The sequence below is a fragment of the Aquila chrysaetos genome, chromosome 15 (genome assembly GCF_900496995.4).
Source record: "Aquila chrysaetos chrysaetos chromosome 15, bAquChr1.4, whole genome shotgun sequence".
NCBI lineage: Eukaryota > Metazoa > Chordata > Aves > Accipitriformes > Accipitridae > Aquila > Aquila chrysaetos.
In genome coordinates this window covers 944,228-965,870 of record NC_044018.1, presented here as the reverse complement: position 1 = coordinate 965,870, position 21,643 = coordinate 944,228, and the positions used below count along the sequence as shown (strand labels likewise).

The 21,643-nt window shown below is 45.0% G+C and overlaps 1 protein-coding gene across 1 annotated transcript in view; it reads right to left on the bottom strand.

Moving 5' to 3' along the window:
• Positions 1 to 2,643: 2,643 nt before the first annotated feature.
• RAB10 (RAB10, member RAS oncogene family) overlaps positions 2,644 to 21,643 on the bottom strand; it is a 47,094-nt gene continuing 28,094 nt past the window's right edge. The window contains exons 3-6 of the mRNA XM_030036863.2: positions 11,805 to 11,943; positions 8,440 to 8,529; positions 7,817 to 7,918; positions 2,644 to 5,779 (exon numbers count right to left, since the gene is read on the bottom strand). Of these exons, the coding sequence (XP_029892723.1) occupies positions 5,696 to 5,779; positions 7,817 to 7,918; positions 8,440 to 8,529; positions 11,805 to 11,943 (415 nt within the window). The 3' untranslated portion in view covers positions 2,644 to 5,695. The remainder of the gene's footprint in view (positions 5,780 to 7,816; positions 7,919 to 8,439; positions 8,530 to 11,804; positions 11,944 to 21,643) is intronic.

The window sequence follows — 21,643 nt, the reverse complement described above, 5'->3', positions numbered from 1 at the left end:
CCCCGGGGATGGGGGCGGCTCCGCCCGCGCCCCTCCGGAAGAGACGCTGCTCGCCCGGGGGGGGGTCGGCTGCCTTTGACCGCCGAGGGAAGGGGGTGAGGAGCCCCCCCCCCGCGCCGGATCCGGCCCCTGGGACCTGGCGGGGGGTTTCCCGAGGAGACACCGGGGATGGAAGGGCCGAGACGCGGGGGGGGCTGCGGGGGGCCGGGGGGGGGAAGGCGGAGGACCCCGAGCCCCCCCGTCCCGACGCCCCCCCGCGAAGACCCGAGGTACGAGTGGGACCGGCAAACGGAGCCCCCCCCCCCCCCCCCCCCGGCAGGGACATCCCCATCACCCGCAGCGGGGACCCCCGCACCCTGGGGACTCACGGCCCCCCTGAGCTGGGGACACCAGGCCCGGGGGGGGTCCCCGCACCCCTCGCGCTGGGGACCCGCTCCCCGCCAGCCGGGGGGGCTGGAAAGCCCCGGCCGAGCTCAGCAGCATCGCGCACCGGCTACGGTTTGGGGTCCGTCCCGCCCCCGAGCTGCTGCCAGAGCCCCCGGCGATGGGTGCCAGAGACCCCGACCCCTCCTCGAGGGCCTGACTCGGCGCAGGGGTGGGGGTCCTGGTGTGGGTTAGCGGGGGGGGGGGGGGGGGGGGGACCCAAGGTCACTGTCGGAGCAGCAGCGGGGTCCTCCGGGACAAAGCCCGAATGTGTTGGGACACACAAAAAACTTGCCAGGATCAGCAGGGATGGGGAAGGGAGCAGGAATGGAGAAGGAGCAGGGATGGGAAAGAGCAGGGATGGGAAGGAGCAGGGACAGGGAAGGAGCAGGGATGGGAAGGGAGCAGGGACAGGGAAGGAGCAGGGACAGGGAAGGAGCAGGGATGGGAAGGGAGCAGGGATGGGATGGGGAAGGAGCAGGGACAGGGAAGGAGCAGGGATGGGAAGGAGCAGGGATGGGGAGGGAGCAGGGATGGGAAGGGAGCAGGGATGGGATGGAGGAGCAGGGACAGGGAAGGAGCAGGGGTGGAGAAGGAGCAGGGACAGGGAAGGAGCAGGGATGGGAAGGAGCAGGGACAGGGAAGGAGCAGGGACAGGGAAGGGAGCAGGGATGGGAAGGAGCAGGGACAGGGAAGGAGCAGGGACAGGGAAGGGAGCAGGGATGGGAAGGAGCAGGGACAGGGAAGGAGCAGGGATGGGAAGGAGCAGGGGTGGAAGGAGCGGGGATGGGAAGGGAGCAGGGACAGGAAAGGAGCAGGGATGTGAAGGGAGCAGGGATGTGAAGGAGTGGGGACAGGTATGGAGCAGAGATGAGGACAGAGCAGGGACAGCAGCAGGCGGAGGACAGGGAAAGACTCAAGACAGTGACGAGGATGACACTGACAAGCAGAACACCGAGAGCTGCCGGACAGCGTCCGTGGGGGACGGTCCCTGCCGGGTCCCCTCTCCCCGAGCCCCCCGGGGAAGCCCTCGCACAAACCCCACCGCAGTGGCGATGGCTGTGCAGAGCTGCCACGCCGTGAGCCCCCGGGCCCTGCCGCCGTGCTCGAGGCCCCGGCTCCTGGCGACAGCATCGACAGCCGAGGTGACTCGGCCTGGGACGAATTCTTCCCGCCCCACCACAAAACGCTGACGAGTCCCCGGGGATGGGAAGGATTCAGGATCGTTGAGCTGCTCCCCACGGCCTCGTCCCCCTCCGAGGGGGATCCGGGGGCTGCTCTCGCAGCCTCAGCGGCAGCTTTATTACCCACAGCGGCACAAAAACACCCTCTCCCGGTTACTGACACCATGGCAGCGGGAGGGAAGAAGGAGAAGCACGTCCCTGCTCTGCCATCCCATGCCATGGCGGGATGGGGACAGGCCCCTCGCCCAGCCTTTGCAGGGGGGTGACGTCCCCAACCCAGGAGCACCCGAAGGCTGTGGGAGACCCTGGGGGGCACCCGCTCCCCCCAGGCAGGAGATCTTGTGGAGAGGGAACTGGCAAGGGCGATCGGATCCTGCTCGGTGGAGAGGGACATCGGCTCGGCCGTAAACACAGCCGGCAGCGGGGGCTCTTGGAGAGCTGGAAAAGCCGCCTGTAGTTCGCAGCCACACCACGACCTGGGGCTGCAGAAGGAAGGGCCGAAACGGCCGCTTTCCTTCAACGGGTTTGCAAAGGTCCTCCCCAAGGAGCCGGGGGTCCCCGGGGTGCTGCGGTCACCGGCCCAAGAGCCAGGTGTACCCCCGCCCACGGAGGCTCCACGGGAGGAGCGGGCAGATGCCGGCAGCCTCAGACACGCCGTTGCACTTAGCACCATCCTGCCCTCGAAAAACAACAGCCTAAAGCTTTTCTGTAAAAAAAAAAAGGACAGAAAAGAGCACCTCTAGCCCCAGCCAAACAACTTCTTCCAAGTAAGAGACCAGCTTGCACCTTCCAGGCTTTATCCATGTGTCCAAGCGGTCACAGCTGCCCTAAGAGCAGCTACAGCCCAGGTGCAAAGCTTTTCTTTGGCCCAAAGTCTTGGGGGGGCAGGGGGGGTCTTGTCCCAGCCCCGGCACCCACCTTCTCCGAGGGGCAGCCGCAAGCAGGGCCGGTGCTCAGCCCGCTCCCTGCCGGCACGCAGGGCCCCGGCCGAGGCTTGGCGAAAGGGAATTTAATGGGGCCGAGGAAGTAACCAATGCAAGTTTATAAAAGCTTTTATTTGCTCTTGGTATGACCAAGAATGGGACAGTGATCTTTTATACAATTTGATACAGTAAGTGGTACAAAAGAATGTGTTTTAAATAAAAAGCCAGAGTGGAGTAGCAAAAATATTAAAAGATTAAGTAAAAAATCGTAGGCATGGGAATTAATCCTAGACCTTAAGTTGATGCTGTTTTTCCACCATCCGAGTCCGAGAGCACAAAGCACCGCGTTTACCCCTGCCCCGCACCGCCACGGCACCAGCAGCTCCCCCGGGCAGCGCCGAAGCACTAAAGAGAAAGCGGTTAACCCAGTTGTAGGATAGATTCAACCTCGGGTTTTAGTTTAGCATGACCAATTTAATCAAATTACATTTTTTGCCGTGACAAAAAGGTAGCGCCGAGTCTTCCTCTGCTGGCTGGGTCGGCTAAAGCCCCCCCTTCTGTGGTGGCACCGCCGGCACCGGGGCAGCTGGCGCGGGGAAAGCTGCTTTCGCATCCTTTTCTAGGCTGGCCTTAGGCTTTATTCCACACACAGGGCTGGGGAGGGGGGTGTCTTCCAAGTAGAGGTTTCACAAGCAGTTAGTTTGCTAGCTAGCAGGAAGTTTAGATACCGGCAGAAATAAAGTTACTGCAAATTCCTCCAACATGATTATTATTACTTTTTTTTTTTTTTTTTTTAAAGCATCTGCATCGACTCTTGTTGCTCACTCCTCCTCAGCTGGGCCTTGCACTCCACAACACAAAACAAAGCCAAGCCACGCGGTTAAAATTCATGGTTTTTATATGAACAGAAGTAGACCGTCTAGAAATATTTCAGTTTATTAGTTCGGTAAGGAGAATAGGAAACTGAGGTGGTAGCTAGTAGTACCAGCGAGTGGCCTGTTCTCTACCTGTTGGCTTGCAACGAACACAGCGTCTACAAAGGATCCCGAGGGATTTACACAGAGGGAGCCGAGCCCCTGGAAGCAAATAAAAAGCTCACGTTTAAAACAAGGATTATACAAAAAAACCCAAAAACCCTTGATGTATATTTCTCCATTTTTCCCTTTTTGATAATGTTAGAAAGTGCAGATTTAACCAAAAGGTAGCCGTACTCTATTTACAACGCTGACTGGCAGGCGCGGGACATGAGAAACGCAGCGGTGCCGATTTATCCGCCAGTCCCAGGGTCCTGCCCGACCCCAACAGCCACTCGACTGGGAAGGGTTAACACACACGGAGACAAAATGCCAAAATACAGAGGAAAAGGGAGACACCTCGGTCAAGTTACTACATGGGAAGCCGTTCGAAACTAGAAGTTCAATGTTAAAACACCATCACTTCATTAAAATTAAATCAGCATTATTTACTACTTTCATTATTTACCGAAGGCAGTCCAAAACTCAAGCGGACAAGAGCGAGGCACAAGCTTGTCCAACTTTAAAGGAGAATGTGAGGCTTGGGGGCGGGGGGGGAAGAAGCATCTATTTAAAATATCTTTTTGTCCTTGGCTGGAGCAGCTCTCCTACGTGGTTATTTTAAATGCAAGGCAAGTGAATGTACAAACACTCCCGCAGACTGAACGCCTGGTTCGGCAGGAGCAGTCGACAACGTCAGACTGGCAGTCCTTAACCCCCTTCCTTTCAGAAACGACTAAGCCACGCCATCGGTGACACCGGAGCCTGGCCGGGGCAACGCAGAAGGCGAGCTGGAAAAGCAAGTTAATCCCAGGGGGGGGCTGAGCAGCCCTGCTGGGATCACCCACCACGTTCCCACAGCACGGACTGGGAGCAAGACTGACCCAAGTACCAATGACTCAGCTTTTAACACTGGAAAATGTAAAGTTTTCAGGGAGGTAATAAATTAAACTGCCAACTTTTTTTTTTTCTCCTTTTTTTTTTTTTTTAAATCTAGTTTCACTCAGCCTTTTGCTAGGCTACTGAACAACTTGTTGGAGCGGCTAACAGTAAGAGAGAACTTAAAAGTTCATGTTAACTGCTGTCAGTTTGGGAATTGCATGTTATATTCATACACATAAAGTAGACAACCACATCACCCTCCATAGAAAAACTAGTGCATGCAAATAACTCTTCCATATCATAAAACCCAACGGCTATGCAGGAGGAGAGAGAAGATATACTAGTGAACTGACATTGGCTAGAGGGAAATTAGTAGGTATCTTCAACATTTTTACCTTGAAAGCTAAATCAGTGCTTTGTATTAAATTTTTGGCAAACATACCACGTTGCCATCCTTTTAATTAACACATCACACCATGAAGAAATGCAAATAAAAGCAGCATGCAGGCAAAAGGAAAGAGCCGCAAGTGAGGAAAAAAAAAATGGCAGCAGGAACAGTTCTGAATGGCTAGATCACCAAAAAGGAGACACAGCAGATTAAATGTAGTTATTTTTTTTTTTTTGCACCACCCTTTGTCCTCGATGCATTACACCAACAATTACAGAAAGCAATCACAAAAGAGTTCAGTATTTTAAAATGGTCAAGTATGGATGGTACGTCTCCTGCACATGCTTCCACCAGAAGAAAAGAAAAGAAAAAAAAAGAAAACAAAAGTTCCTTTCCACATAAGGCACAGGACAAAATAAACCCCATTCACAGACTCAAGGCGAAAATGAGTGTTTTCCTGGCTCTTTTGCTGATGCATCTAGAGAATATGGTGACTCAAGCACATTATCCATGACAGAAAATTCCACTGTTGTACAAAATAAATTGTTAATTCTAACTTTTATTCTTATACAATTTGCAGAATAGAGTTGAATATGATTGCTATATGTTTTAATGTCAGGAGGAACGGGACTATAATACAACCAAAACATAGTGGTAAGTTGAGCAGGTACATTAAAAAATGAAGTCACGGAGATGATTTTCCTATACATGTTGTTGAGAAAATTATAGTACGCAAGCTGTCCTAAACGGAAAAACAAAGGGAGACAGGAGCTTGTTAAGATGAGGAACAAAATTGGTTTAAGGTTAAAAACGGGCAGAGTGGTTTGTTTTGCAGCGAGAAAAAAGGGGCGGTGGATGGCGATTGGTGATATAGGAGAACGTTCAGCAACACTTGCTCTTCCAGCCTGTCACCCCACCTCCACTGCTGATATCTACATTTTCACTGTTGGGCTCTTTTACAGGGGTCTGCAATGAGACAAGTAAAAAGAGTTAGATGACTCGTGAGATATTCTGAAATAAAGTATTCAGAGCTGAAGAGATAGCGGCTTACAAAGAGACTTACATCACCAAATAATATTATCAATAAACTATGGACAAAGAGCTCCACAGAAACATAGGGAATCCTCCTCCCCCCTCCAGCAAAAGTATGCAAAACCAATTTAAGGGGATTTTTTTGTTTGTTTTGTTTTAAACAAACAACTGGAAAGCTGGGGGCAGGAGCGGGGGAACAACCAACCAACCAACCAACTTTTGAACATGGACCATCCCAAAGTAAACTAAACCTATTTCTAGATCCTGCTCTTAGAACTGACACTTAGACTTTGGTGGAGTAAGTAAATCACAGCGTACAACTAACACAAGCTGAAGTTAAATTATGTGAACTAATGACCTTAAAAAACCACACAGTATTTTATGGATAAAGAGGGGTTGTTCAAAAGCATCTGCCTTCCAGTCAACCAGGACACCAGTTTCCAAGACAGCGGACAAAACAGGCTCGTCTGCGTCACGGGATGTAAACTTGGTTAGACCAAAGCAAAAATCAAAGTCAAGTGGTTTTGATCAGATGCTAACATCTACTTTCAGCTGTTTAGAAACTAACCTAAGCATTCATGAAAATACTGCAGTTTAGTCTCTATATTCCTTTTCTTATTCTCTTTGTCACAGCCTTGCAAAAGCAAACCCCCCTGTTCTTTGGATAAATACACTGAGGCCCAAAATAAAAATTTAAAGGTCAAAAGGCTCAGTAAGAGTTGCTAGCCTGACCTCCTGTTTACAAAAGGCCAGGGATTTTCATCCCATTTCTCACATAAAGCTTGTCAAAAACTGATTAAGAAACAACTCAGAACTACAACAGCGAACCAGACATTGTTGAGCAGATGTGTATTTAAAAGGGTTGTGAAAAGATTCAGCATTGACATCGCACTCAATTTCTAACCAATTAACTCGGATGACATTATCAATAGCATGCATGCAGGAGAGCGGTGGAAGACATTGATGGAGGCAGTCTCAATACAGGGCAGCCCCTACCACTAAGCTGGAGCACAGAAAAAACACACAGGGTCATTCGTTTAGGGGCAAAAGCACATGTGCTAGAGTTGGCCGACCCACGTCTCTTGAGCTCCACAGAGCTTCAGCGCTGGAGAGTCATGACCTGATCGTAAGCAGGAACGTGGTAGCACAGGGGTTACTGTGTAAATCAAGCCCTTGGCCATGGGAATACATCACCTAACTGGAACCAGCCCTGGAGCCTCCCACGTATCCAGCCCAGCTCAATCCTGCAACACAACAGTGGCAGCTCTTGGAAACTGATGCATATTCTAGTCATGAAAGATATCGGGGATACAAGCACAGCAGTACCCTGTAGCTCTGAGCATACAAAGATTTGGGTACAGGCCACGGACAAGATAACCATCTTTATGGTATACTGTATGTTTCAGGAAGGGGAACCAGCCACCAGGGTGAACTGGTGATCCACATTCTTCTCTCGGTTGCAATACAAGCATCCAATAAAGCCTCCAATGAAATGCAGAGGCCGAGAAGGCTAATCATTGGAAACAAGGTAGGAAGTGACAGAGCTCGTTCATCTGTTCTATCAACCACATCTAAACTCTTCCCAACAGCCACTCAAGAGTTTTTAGACAGTGTTGCATATTGATGGAGATGGTGGCAGGGAGAGGACAATTCTCTTCTATGCCAGCTGAAGTGTTTTAATTCCAAGCACACGTACAACATAACCATGAGTTTAAGGGCCAAACAACTACAAGCTTACGTGCCTTCACTCTCTGATGTATACTACTCACTCCACATGGTACCTCTACAATAATGAAACATCAAACAAACTTTAGAAGCTTAGAAGCTTTAGATGTACAATACTCCTCCTTCAGGGACTGGTTTGTCTTAGCATGCCAAAGTCAAAAGCTGCAACAATTCAGGTAAACGTCAAAAGCAATAGGAGCTGAAATTTTAGGGTATTTTTTTCCAACTAATCTTGTAAGCACCTACCTTTCGAAGAATGTCTTCTGCTAATGTGAGGAATGCCTTCTCAATGTTTATATTTGCTTTTGCACTAGTTTCGAAAAACCTAATACCATGCTCCCTAGCAATCTAAACCAAAAAAGAAAGAAGAAGATTAGCATTACTGCAGAGTTATTCAATTGGTGCTGCTCTAACTTCAGGACTAGCAGCATTTATAAGCATTGAATATATTTTCAGCCGTAGCAGGCATCAGAAGTACTAGCTAGGCAAAGTGTCACAAAAGAAGATTCGGAACTTAATGGTTCAGAAACAGCAATTAAAGTGTATTAAATCACAAGTCAATGTCTGAACATAAGACAACAGATACCATACAAGCCTGTCACACGGTAAGTAACTTAACTAAAAATCTTCAGGCATCCTTTGGTGTCAAAGCAAGCAGAAAGTGCAGCTGAACTCATTCCATTCATGGCAGTTGTTTGCAATGTGGCTTCTGAGAAAACATTCCCTAGACTTACAAACCATTAGCAAATCCAGCTACCTTGTTCGTTCCCTGGCACATCCTGTTGTGGCATCTCAACCACCTGGAGACGGAGGGAAGTCTTGGCACTGATTTGATTACTTTGATAAGCAAGTTTTTGTCTGACACTTACCTGTTCACCTTTTGCTTTAGGGACAACTCTCTTATCTTCCATGTCACACTTGTTTCCTAACAGCATCCTCTCCACATCTTCATTGGCATGCTAAAATGAGACAAGAGACAGGTTTACATGTCTCCCCAACAAGCAGTAAATATCTACTTCACTTTTGTACTTCCAGGCTGTTTGAAGTCCAGGCAAACATTTACGGGTCTTTGTGTCCTGCACTTTCCTGAGTTGTAACAAAGACTGCCAAAAATCATTCTTCAGACAGTGCCTTTAGATTAAGTTGCTTATATAACATGGAAGTGGAATGAGACAACAGCTACAGGTTTGACAGCTCTATCACCATCCCAATGCCTGTTATTTTCCCCCTTCCTTTTTATTTCTGAAGTTTTAAGTGTGAAGTCTTCCTTTCTGAAAAGGACTAAGTGCTGTTCTGCCACCCAGATCCTTCTAGTTAATGACACTTGCCTACCAAATCTTTGTTAGTTTGCATTCAGTGACGTAGGAAAAGAATCAACTTCCTGCCTGGCACTTAGAGGTGTCAGGTTTTATGTGGACTAGACAAGCACATTACAGAAATGATCCTACAAAACATCACAGGACAAGAAGCACCCACGTCCACATGTGCCAACAATCAAGCTTCATGCACTGGAGCGGCTTCAGCAGACACTACTACTTTTTTGGTGTTTAAAGGGTTCTTTGCATAGTTTTATTGTAGACAGGTAAGTCTCCTTAACAATTGCAACTACTACGCTTTCAACAACCACAAAGCCAAATAACCAAGTTAGTAAAAAACGCTTTTGCTTGTAATTTTTTTTTTAGAGGTGTTACCAAGTTAACTAACAAAAGGAAATTACAACTCTCCAGCATCATGCTGTTCCTCAGATGTCGCAGTCATCAGAACAAGACTGCATGTCAGCTTTGTGCCTTAGCTCTATCTGTGAAGTACTTCACACAGAAGTTGAGAAACTCATGCAGTGAAACAGAACGCAGACTGTATACCAAGCGCCCGTAAACCAGGACACTGCAAAGGGAAAACAGAAGCAAGCACCACACCAATGCTCAGGATCCAAAGAAAAGGAGGACCGCATACACAGGGAATCCCCTTTGTAAGGCAAAAGCGAGTGCCAATGCTTTCTCAAGGAATGCTGAATGAGCAAAAATACCTTGGCTCTTCAGTTATTGAAGTACTGCCAATATCCATCATAGTAAGGAAAGAACATGCCAAAGACATCCACCAGACTAGCAGAAATGTTCCAGCAGCCACAGCACAAAGCATCACTTAAGTGGATAACGGAAGTACTTTGAAACCTGCCATGAGAAGCTGCTGGGAAAGTCTAATCTGAATTTACTTTCACTCCAACAGCCTTAATACTACTTTACTGTAGCGTTATTAATAGAACTAGAGAGGCAAGAGATCCACGTACCCAGTACTCCTGCTTACAGTAATAACCTGAGGAAAATCACCCACAGTTTTTTTCCTTCAGGTCACAAGGAGGAAGAGCAACCAGACAGCAAAGATTAAGATACCATGTAGAATAAGACTCCAAAAATCTTAACTTTTCATACACACACACAAAACTGCTTACACAGCAACAGACTTCTTTCAAACACAGCCAGCCCCAACACAGAAAACTGTGCACTTGAGCAACTCAACTAATTCCTACTAGCCTAAAGCGAAAGTGCATGGCATGGTACACCTCTGCAGAATGTGCGAACTTTAAATAATGAAGTATTTAGCAGGGATGAAGGTGTAACATCTCTAGGTTTCCTGGTTATTTCTAAATCAAGCCTTAAGTATGTTGTAGAAGAGCCTCCTTGCACAGAACAGCAATTCAGAACAGCAGCTTGCTTATTAAAAATCCTCCTCCTTGAGAGAATATCCTCGGCAATATTAACTCCTCGTACAACCAAAGCACTTAGTTATTCCCTTCACAACTATCATTTGCAATAATCCTGTGAGTGGGTAACACCTGCCACAGCGAGAAGCCTCAACACTGCATCTAGAACCCCAGAGGATGACTTCACCCATCATTTCTGCAAATGCACTCTGTTAGCGAGCTTCTTCCATGACAAAAAAAAAGCTTCCTAAGGTGTCAAACGTCCCTTATAAAACTGCAGTAACCATGCAGCCTTCACAATGCACCTGAAATCAGATGCAGAGGTTTGTGTGACACAGATTTAAAAACATGAGGTCAGCAAAAACACTTGCTACTCAGACCAATGGTATGAATGAGATCCATTACCCAACTTCCTGGATACTACTGAATTTTTTAAATGAAGCAACTGCAGAATCTAAAGGCCTTGGTTTCAAGTTTACATTCAACTCATTGCTGAGTCTCTTCCTGTGCTGCCTTAACTCCCCCCAACCTCCCTTCTGTAGCCACCAAAACACATACCTTTCCATAAGCAGTATAGTTTCCCATTTCTCATGCTAGGAAATTAAAGTCCCAATATCACATTTTTGCTCTTTAACAACCTTTCACCAGCTTCAGTGCTTCAACTAGCAATGCTTGACAGCACCCATCTGCTGACAGTCAGTTCTACAGGGCTGTCTTCATGCTTTCTAGGAAAATAATGAAGCTGGAAAATCCAAACATTTATTCCATTTGGGACTAGCATAACAAAAGCAACAACTAACAGTTGTGCCACTCTAACATCTCAGAACTCCAGGAGAATGAATTCTTGGGGATCCAGGCACTAAATGTTTCCACATCAGTTTCTTCTCCTTCACTTGTCCTTGCTTGAAATCCTCCTAGCCTCCTTATCTAACAAGGATACAAATCAGCTATGCAGGTTTGAGTAGTTTGCCAACATTCAACAACAGCAGTTTGCCATACTACCTGCAACAGCCATGATAAACTTGCAAATATTTCATCAATTTTGAGGGAGCAGAGGTGATCATATTTAATTATCTTCGAGGATTTACACAGTCATCCTTATAAAATAGGTTAGTACTAGGAGTGACATATTCTACAGCTACTCTACAGCTTATGGCTTAGCGTTGCTCCTCTGCACACCACCTTGTGGTGGCAGCTCCTCCTGAAAACTGCAGCGTCCAGAAGATGTATTCCTTACCTCTAAGTATTCCCCAGCCCAAAGTTTGCTCATGTACAAGTTTGACATTTTAGGACACCAGTAGCCCCTGTGTAGTGTTGTGATCCTTCACGCCATTGTTGAAGGGAGGGTTGAGGCAGGGAACATAGAACATAGGACAGCCAAAAACCAGAACCCAAACCCCTGTGTTAATTTACACCTTCTGCCAGGGTAGAAGCAGAAGCTGCAATCCAGAAGCTGAGTTCTGTGGGACTCATCACATGCTCTATGGGTCACAACAAACAGCTCAATTCCAGAATTTTACAAACATTACTCACCTCATCTATGTTTCTGAGCCACTTGCTGATGTTTTCAAAGCTCTTGGCATTGGTGATGTCATATACTAGCATGATCCCCATGGCACCTCTGTAATAGGAGGTGGTGATAGTGTGAAATCGCTCCTGCCCTGCTGTATCCCTGCGGAAAACAGACAAGAGTACATATCAGAGGCACGCTCTAAAGAAACCAGCATGGTATATCTATCAGACAAGTGTGCATGGCCCAGCACATGCTCTATTGCACTACTACCAAGGGATGTGCAATGTTTTTGAAGAGCAGTAGGACACACTCCAATGTGCATCAGCAGCAGCTTCAAGGAAGCCCCACTCCCTCCCAGATGTAGCTGAACACTCAGAGAACAAAAAGGGCAAGCTTCAGCAAGCCAGGCTCATGAGGATACAGAAACATAGGGCTTGAAGCTTCTCTTTTGGATTTTATTTTACAGGCGATTGTTTTTTTAAAACCACATTTCAGAGTCAACTATGACAGAGACAAAAGACACTGGTCTGCTTAACAGGGCTTACAGGACTAAGGTGTCAAGAAGATGAAGCTATCTGTTGAACAGCAAAGTGGTAGGTTGCAGTATGTCTTCTGGTATACTACCACAATAAGTAAACCCAGTATCAAGTCATGGTAGAAATTAGTTCATTTTAGACTTTGTATTTTTATTGACAACTTGAAACTTGCACCCAAAAGGAGAAACTGTTATTGCCAAGTCTCATATCTCAGGAAGCGTCTCAAAGACTTCTGAGCCTCTGTGGAAGCCAGTAGCAGACAGCATGAAAACAGGAGCAAGAAATCTTCTACGAACACTTTGACAGGACTGTGAGCTCCAGCAGTGCGAGCATCTGAATAACCCCAGAAACGTCACTGTCCCAGACACCCTCTCCTGTTACTGACCAGTTTTTCCCAAATGAACATAAAAATAAGCCACTTTAAAACTCCATCTACAATTTTTAAGTTACATACCATAACCACTGACCAGCCTGATTAGACATGGCACAAACCCAGCTGACTCAGTACTCATGTTTCTGTAGGAAGTTCCCAAAATGTTGTAGGTTGTTTAGCAGTGCCACTGTCAAAGACAGGAGAGTCTGGAACTGTAACCAGCAATGACCTGACCCAATTATCCAGTCAACACCACCACTATGCCTGAGAAGATTCTTTTCCATTTCAGCAGCTGCTGAGCAGCCACGAAGACGATCACTCAACATTTTCTGGAACTCAGACTTAACACTGAGAGGAATTTTGTTTTCAGATCAGTTTTATAAAGCTTTAAGTTGGCCTTACAAATGTATATTCCTGAAATTTTAGATCAAAGTGTATAAAAAAAAAAAAAAAAAACTAGGACATGTACTGTAACATTAAATTGCTGCTTCCTATAAGCAATATGCTGAAAATCGATCATGCAAGATTAATGACTATTTATATTCCCATCTCATTCTGACATCTTTGATGGAATGCATGAGATTTGGTTAAACAAACCTGCTTGCCACTACATTGAGAATTGGTAGTTAATCGCATATTCTACAGTGTCTTTTGGAGGACGTAAACCTAACAGATTACATGTTTACAGACAGTTTTCAGTGACACTATTCACACAAGAAAGACATGGACCTGTTGGAGCAGGTCCAGAGGAGGTCACAAAAATGATCCGAGGGCTGGAGCACCTCTGCTATGAGGACAGGCTGAGAGAGTTGGGGTTGTTCAGCCTGGAGAAGAGAAGGCTCTGGGGAGACCTTATAGCGGCCTTTCAATACTTAAAGGGGGCTTAGCAGAAAGATGGGGACAGACTTTTTAGTAGGGCTTGTAGTGAAAGGACAAGGGGTAATGGCTTTAAACTAAAACAGGGGAGATTCAGACTAGATATAAGGAAGAGATTGTTTACGCTGAGGGTGGTGAAACACTGGCCACCCCAGGTTGCCCAGCGAGGTTGTAGATGCCCCATCCCTGGAACCATTCAAGGTCAGGTTGGACGGGGCTCTGAGCAACCTGATCCGGTTGAAGATGTCCCTGCTTATGGCAGAGGAGTTGGACTAGATGGACCTTTAATGGTCCCCTTCAACCCAAACCATTCTATGATTTGATGATTCTATGACAAGGTAGAATCAAAGGTGTCTCCAAATTTAAACCGGTCTAAATTGAGATTACACATTCCCTAACCATCTTCAGAAAGATACAGTGTTCCCCCTCAACCCACAGATCCACATTTCCTTGCTCACAAACGAGTAATCTCAGAAAAGATGATGGACTGCAGTTGAACTAGTTCAACTCATTTCCCTGTCAGCTGTTCCTGAGGTTACAGTAAATGCCTTGGCAGAACATGGATACTGCCAGGCACAGAGTCCTGTGAAAACTCACCTCTCCCCACCACCCCACCACCTACAGATGAACCAAAAAATGCTTACTGTAATTGCCAAATCAATTTGTTTAAGCACACGTCAGATTTCTGGCCAAGTATCAGTTGGCCAATGGGAAGTAAATGAAAAGCCTTGAAATCTGAAAATGGCATGGAGGAAAAGTTTCTGAGATGCAGGGGAAATGCTCTACAAAGTTTCTTCTCAAAGAGTTTTATCAGCTCTGATCTGTTTGGCTTAGACTCCAGGATCACAGTTTTGAGGCTGACTGCTCCTGAGATTTTATCTTCTCCTAGGAGATGACAAACACCAAGAAGAGGGCAAAGAGCAGAGGAGGAGAAACACGGGCAGGTCCTAAACCCAAGCACCACTTTGTTCAGAGATGTTCTGACAGGCCATGTTGCACAGAGGTCTGGCTCGCTGGCAGTAGCCCCAAGAGGCCATCTAGTCCATTCCCTGGCTCTACAAAATGTTGAGGGATACCCACATTATTCCTGAAAGATGCCTGATCTTCTGCTGGAGACCTCTGACGATTGCTGGCTTGAATCCCCCTCACTCATCTCCCTTCTGTCCCATTTGGAAGTGTCTCCTGATGGCACACTTGGGTCTTCCTTAGTGCAAATTAAGGCCGTCAATCCTTGTTTTACCTTTCATAGGTAACTAGAGGAGTTACTTTCCCTTCTTTCTACAACTAATTTTGCATACTCAAACACAGCTCTTGCACCTTCTCTGAATTTTCTCAAGCCACCTCAAGTTCTTTAGACCTTACTCACTGGCCAAACGTCTAAGATACATAGCCTCACCTGTTGCTCTCTCTGGACTCCCTCCAATTTGCCCATGTCTAAGCAAAAACCAGGACAATACTCCAACTTACCAGCCTCATACAGGAATATTTGCTAGAAGACTTGGGCATGCCTGTTTATGCAACCCACTCCCTTTCCTCATAATTAAGCAGATTTTTCTGATATTTGAGTAATTGATTATACATACTGAACTTGCTAACTTTGCATTTGCCTCTACTGAATTTCACAGGACTTTTTTCAATGACATTTCTCCAATCGGTCAAAAGCAATCTGAATTATAATCCAGTCCTCTACACAATTTATACTTTGCAACTTCATCTTTTCCTGCTTAGCTTAAATACAATAACCATACTCTCTATTCCCTTATCCCAACTGTTAAAGAAAACATTGCCTACCATGAAACTCAAGACAGACTCCTGCAAAATATCTCAACAGCACTCTTACTCACACATAGTTTATTTTCCCTCACCATGAGTTTTGTATCTACTTGATAGCATCTTCACCTAAATCACTTCCCCCTAACTTGCTCATATCAAGCAGGACAGTGTCAAAAAAGCCTTACCAAAAACATCAAGACATACAGCATCTGTTGTTTCTCCCCTCTTGACAATGCCAGTAGCCATCACAGTAAGAATTCAGACTGATTTTACAAAACTTGGCATTGGCAACACTTAGTTGTTACTCATTGCTTGTCACGTCCTATGCGCCTACAACTAACTTGCTTAGTTAACTCCTCCAGTGTTTTTTCTGGCAACTGAAGCTAAGCTAATGGATGAAAATAAAGCTGGAGAGGGAAAAAGCAAAGAACCTGGAGTGTTCCCCCCCCCCCCCCGCCTTTTTTTTTAAATAAGTACTATATTTGCCCTTTCCCCTTCTTAATGGATTCTCCATTCATTATTCAGAGATAACTCTTAATGGACACGAGATTAGAGAACTGACTGAAGCAAACAGAGGAAATGAGTTATGGTTTTCAAACTGCCTACGACTGATGAATCCACCCTGAGCAAATGGCACAAGACAGCCGGAGACCGCATGTCTTGTTTACTGCCCTGGCTTTCCATTCTTTTGTTCAAACCCCTAGGATGTAAGAATATGCTTCAAAGCTATGGGTGTGCAATAAATCCTTGATGTAGGCAAAAACATTTGTGGAAGCTAGCTAGCTCTCCAAGCTAAAATACATGTAGACAAGGACTATTAAGATAGCCAAGGAAAATGCAGCCCTACTGCACAGGAGGAAACTGAGAGAACTTGGTTTGTTTAGCTGCAAAACGAAGACAAAGAAGGTCGTCCGGTGGGACTAGGGAAAGGAGAAGCACAAGGAAAGTGAAGAATCTATTTAAGTTATTCTCATGCCAACATTAAAGTATGCATAAGCTATATCATATTAGAGGTTTAACCAACAGAGAAAGGAATTTCTGGGACAGCTTTCCGGTTGACCTAGCAGAGACTAAAGAAACCTTAAAATGTATTATGATTTGTTTATGAAAGATTTACACGGCTGCAACAAGGGATTATATCTGATGATATGTGAAGATCGTTCCAGTCACCATAGCTCAAAATAAAAGTCTTCAACATTTTAAACCAAATAATTCCTAGCAAAATAATCCTAAGAATTTTATTACTGTCCCACTGTTTCTTCTTATAATAGTTTTAAAACTACGCAGCAGAATACTGCATTGAAGAAACTGTACTGCTGACATCAGGCACACTCTGGAAGCTTTAGCAACTGGGTCGAACACTTTCCTTCATAAAAGAAATCTGTAAGATACTTTGTGACTGGGAAATTTCAGCTTTTGTGAAAAATATTCAGCCAGGGGAAAAGAAAAGTCTATAAGTGAAGTATCTGATTGTTTTATAGGAAGTCAGACTGACATGCCAAAAGAGTCTTTTCCACCTTGAGCTACGCACATGGTGAATAGTCTCAAAAGCTCTCAGCAGCAAGAGTTAACTTTTAGATGTTCCTAGGGTAACTGCAAACAGTTAACTGTTTTTCAGTTTACTGCAGAAGCAATTTTATCATTGTACTGCTTCCATACTAACACAACACTATCAAGTGTGATAGTTTCACAGGCCACTGAACAGAAACAGATCAGTTGTCTTACCCAGCTCTGGAAGCTCTTCAGGATCTAGCCTTTTAGATCTCAACTTTCTGGTTTAATGATGCAAGTCGCCATCTTGCAACAAGCCTGCACAGAGACTCCTGGGGCAGCAGTTCTGCAAACAAGCCTGTTCCAGGAGCACAAGAACCCAGCACTTTGCTAACTTGTACCTACTGTCATTCACCTCCATCTATCAGAGTTCCTTGTTCTGGCTTGACAAGACACACTGCCCATTGACAGGCTGCCAGGAAAGCAATCTGTGTGAAAACTGGTAAATGGAAAATTCACAAGTGAGGAATCAAAAACTGTTAGTCCCCACAAACCCCTGCAAAACTAACTCTTCATAGAGCTCTACCCATATATTTTAGTTACTCTTTAACATCAGTTTAAGCCTAGTTTAAGAAAGAAACTTGGGATTACTTACTACTCTGACTTGGAAATGCTAATACAGACCTCTTGAAAAGGCTAATCACTCACCACTGCTCACATAACCCCTATCTGTTTCTAATCCCTAAAAACCTATTCCTAAATACTGCAGTTATTTCTTGAACAGCTTTCTGCTCTACCCCATCCCTTCAGCATTCCACAGTCAGCATAAGGGTATTTGGGGTTCCCTTATCCTATTTCATTTCCATTACACTGAACTAGAGCTTCTCCCAGAGTCTCCCACTCCTGCTGATGGATTTCCAGCAACTTTGATTTCCACTGTCCTTGAGCTTAAAGTCCTTCCTTCTCTTCTGTGTCTACTACCACTATGTATTTTTTAGATTACAGTAATATTTCCTTTCAGCTTCCACTTCACCAGGATGAAAACCCCAGATCTGACTTCTGTGCATTCTCAGACGCACGTAAGAGCCATACCTGGTCAGGACAGAGGTTTTCCAGCTTCCACTTCTGTGTAGTTCAAGGGCTTCTGGAGCCAGAGATCACATCCGTGTATTTAACAGTCCAAACCAGACTGTTCCTTCATGAAAGACCTTGCAAACCCACACACTTCTGCAGCTACCACAATATCTTGTGATGAAGAGTTTCAGAGCTTAACTTCATTTCCTTGTGTTTTGCACATGCCACCTTCTAGTCTTACACTAGAACTAATGTTCTGGTATTGGAAAAGGCAAAGAGTTATATCAATCTCTACCTACCTTTTCAAGTATACTCATGATTTTAAAAATGTGCTTTGGTCGCTTGTCTGACATCCTGAAGAATCTTCATCTTTCTAGTTGTTCTTCCTAAAATAGCTATTACATCCCTCTGATCATCCTACTTACCCCTTTCTTTCTAGGCCATGCTAATCAAAATTGTGTATTATGTTAGACTGTGACACTTCCCTGCCCACTGGAAATGATCGCACCCACGGTATCAGAAAAATCACATTTAATTTCTGAATTGCTACATTATGCTAATAAGTTTAGTGAATTACAGGATGCCTAAGCCTTTTGGTTTCCATTTCAAAGCACTTCTATCCAGGTTCCTGGAGTGTATGATATTACACTCTTCATAGCTGAATTTTTAGCTCTACTATTCTATTCCTCTAAAGCATTTCATCACTTTCGCAATAACTCCATCTTTTCCTGGAGCAGTAATTTCTCATTTTGGTTCTTTTATTCTCCCTCCCCTCTCCGTACTATGAGCATTACTGTATTAATATTTTTCAAGACATTCATCAGTGTCAACCCTCCCGGGCCCCACCCTTCATAACTATTTCTACTCCCAAATCTTTACTCTAATTCCTTTCTCCCAAATCCTGTACTAAGCCCACCATTGGTGACTTTCCATATTGTACCATATCATATACTGTCACATCAACAATTTTTCTAAAGAGAAAACCAAGAAGACACTTGATTCTTCTATGTGCTTCCCCCAGAATTTGACATACCAGTAGTCCTCTTGATGGATCTGCCCTGAACAAGCTCATTCCTTCAGAAGGCCAGTCCCGAGAGCTGTGTCCCATCCTCCTCCTTTCTTGCAGCCCATGCACCACACCGGGCTTGCTCAGCCTAGCTGAGGCTCCTCCAGAAGCTCCCTGCACACAGACATAGTCCCACTTGCTACCCAGTCCCACCATTCTCCACTTCCTCTTGTCCCAACCTCCCCTCTCCCCATTTCAACATCATTTTGCAACAGACATTCACATTTGGAGCAATATGAAAACTCTTTAATCCTAGCTTGATCCTTAGTGAATAGCAACCCCACTTTTTAATAGCTATGAAGTATCAAGTTGCTTATCACCTCTGGCAAGGTTTAACTCAGCTTGACCTTTGTATTCTTGCTTTACTCCTCTATATATATTTCAGAGGTCAAGGCATGACTGAGATACTGCCACATCTGCTCATTTTCCATACCCGGGGAGAGAGGTAGGTAGCTGTCCCACTGTGCATGAAAGGAGCAGAGGTATATTAGGAAGTGCTGGTTTTATCTGTTTTCTGTCAAACTAATTGCCTGTTGAGACCACATCCCCACGCCAAGGAGTACAAAAGCCAGTATCAGCCACAGTAAAACAGCGGCACTGCTTTGTAGGCAGCCAGAGACCAATTCCTATACCAGGACAAACAGCATGAGAAAGATTGAATATGCAAGTGATGGAGCATTATACAAATTGGTGAGAGGCAGGTCAATGTAGTAATTTTAAACTGAGGAATGGTTTATTTCTATTGCTTTCTGTATGTGAAGAGAAATACACTTTTCACCATGTAAATAACAAATGCTACATAATCAAATACTTAATCACTCCCACTGATGTAGAAACCTTATTCTGTAAGTGACAGGTTTGTTCAGCCATCGCTTTTGCCCGTGATGGCTCACTGAACACAGCTCCTTCATAAACATTGAGCAACTCTATGCAAAGAAACTCTGTCATATTTGGGAAATGGCTAACACATACTAAGTTCTTTAAGGTACAAAATTCTGTCACCACCTGTCATTTCGCAAACAGCTGCATGTTACTGTTCTGGAAAAAAAAAAAGGTTTCAATCTGGATAAGCACCAATAACAATAATGATGATGATAATAATAACAGCAACAATGACAAGACAAAACTGTCTTTGCTTCTAACAATGAAAGGGACTGTTAGGAAGCAAGAGAACAGCATTATGAAAGGCTAGACAGAGATATGGTGGCACTTTGGAGAGCCGTGGCTGCACTTACACTTGTGGAATGGGCCAATGTCATTGCACCCTGTATCCTGTCTCTGTAAGCGACCAGAAGCAGCTCAAGATGTGCACACAAGAAACAGGGCAGACTGACAGGCAATCTCACAAATGGGACAATAGTTTTCAGATAAGGGGGAAAACCCACAAATTAAATAGCTGTCATTCCTCCTCTAAATTCTGAGCATGGATATGCTCCATAAACACAAGCACACCTACAATGCAATACTAACTGAAAGCACACAAGCGCCACAGGTCTCATCTCTTGTCTTTAACTGAAAGTCTGTTTTCTCTTCACCACCCGTCTTTTGTTATCTTCTGATCAGGTTAATCAAGTATGGAGCTGTGTCCCCATGGAAGTGCTACCTATGACTCAGAAGACATGTTCAGTTGATTCAGCTACTTTAGCTGCTTCCTGTGCATTTACTCCAGTTGTAAAAGCATGACCCATACTCTGGATGCAAGAAAAGCTACAAGAACAGCCTCGGGTTTACAAGGGAAATGTTCCACTAAATGCATCCCTTGCTTAAACTGCAGCGGGAGTGAAGTGTAATTCTGGAAATATGTTACACAACTCCTAGAAGTACCGGGAGAGTTTAAATACAGGAAGTGGTGGTTAAATATAGATGCATTGCACAAAGTATCTTCACCAAAAGACACTACTGTTCTAGCCACCAAACCACTGCTAGGCAAAACTCCTTGTACAGGATTGGAAATGACAAAGCCTACTTTTTTTTTTATTATTTTTATTTTTTTCCATCAAAGATGCATGCCGTAGAAACTTTGTTTTCTGCTTTCCAAGTTTCATTTTAAACCGGCAGGAACAAGAAGCAGATTCAGACAACAACCTCCCAACTTTGCAAAGTTTAAAATTTGTAATTTCATAAAACTCAGCTCACCCAAACCGCTCTTCCATTTCCCTAAGCCACTAAAACCCACAATGCATACAGCTTCATTATGGCTTGCTTCTTTGTCTATATACACATTAAGCATCCTCAGTATTCCATATTTTCAGTTTTTACATTTCATGATGACTTTTTCCTAAGTTTAATCTAACACTTCCTTTAAGTCATTCCAATGTTTCTACCTTTCTATCCCACAGTAGCTCACAGCACCTACTCTGTTGGGGTAAAAAGTACAACACAAAACGACTGTTAGAAGTTATGGTTTGACCTGGGTTGAAAATCTGAATGTTAACAGTCTGGTGAACTCATACAGCAAGAGCTGCCCAGCAAGTCAATCAGTGAAGCTGCATTACACCTGAATGCCTCTTTAGCCAATGCTCTCAGTTCCCAGCTGATCTATACCCATCCTTCCTCAGACAGCTCCATCTAAAACATTGCCCTTACGAACACGGTTACTCTTTGTGGCTCCCCACTGGAGCATTCCAGCACGCTGAGTTATTTCATCACCCAAGTGCTTCCTTATCAACA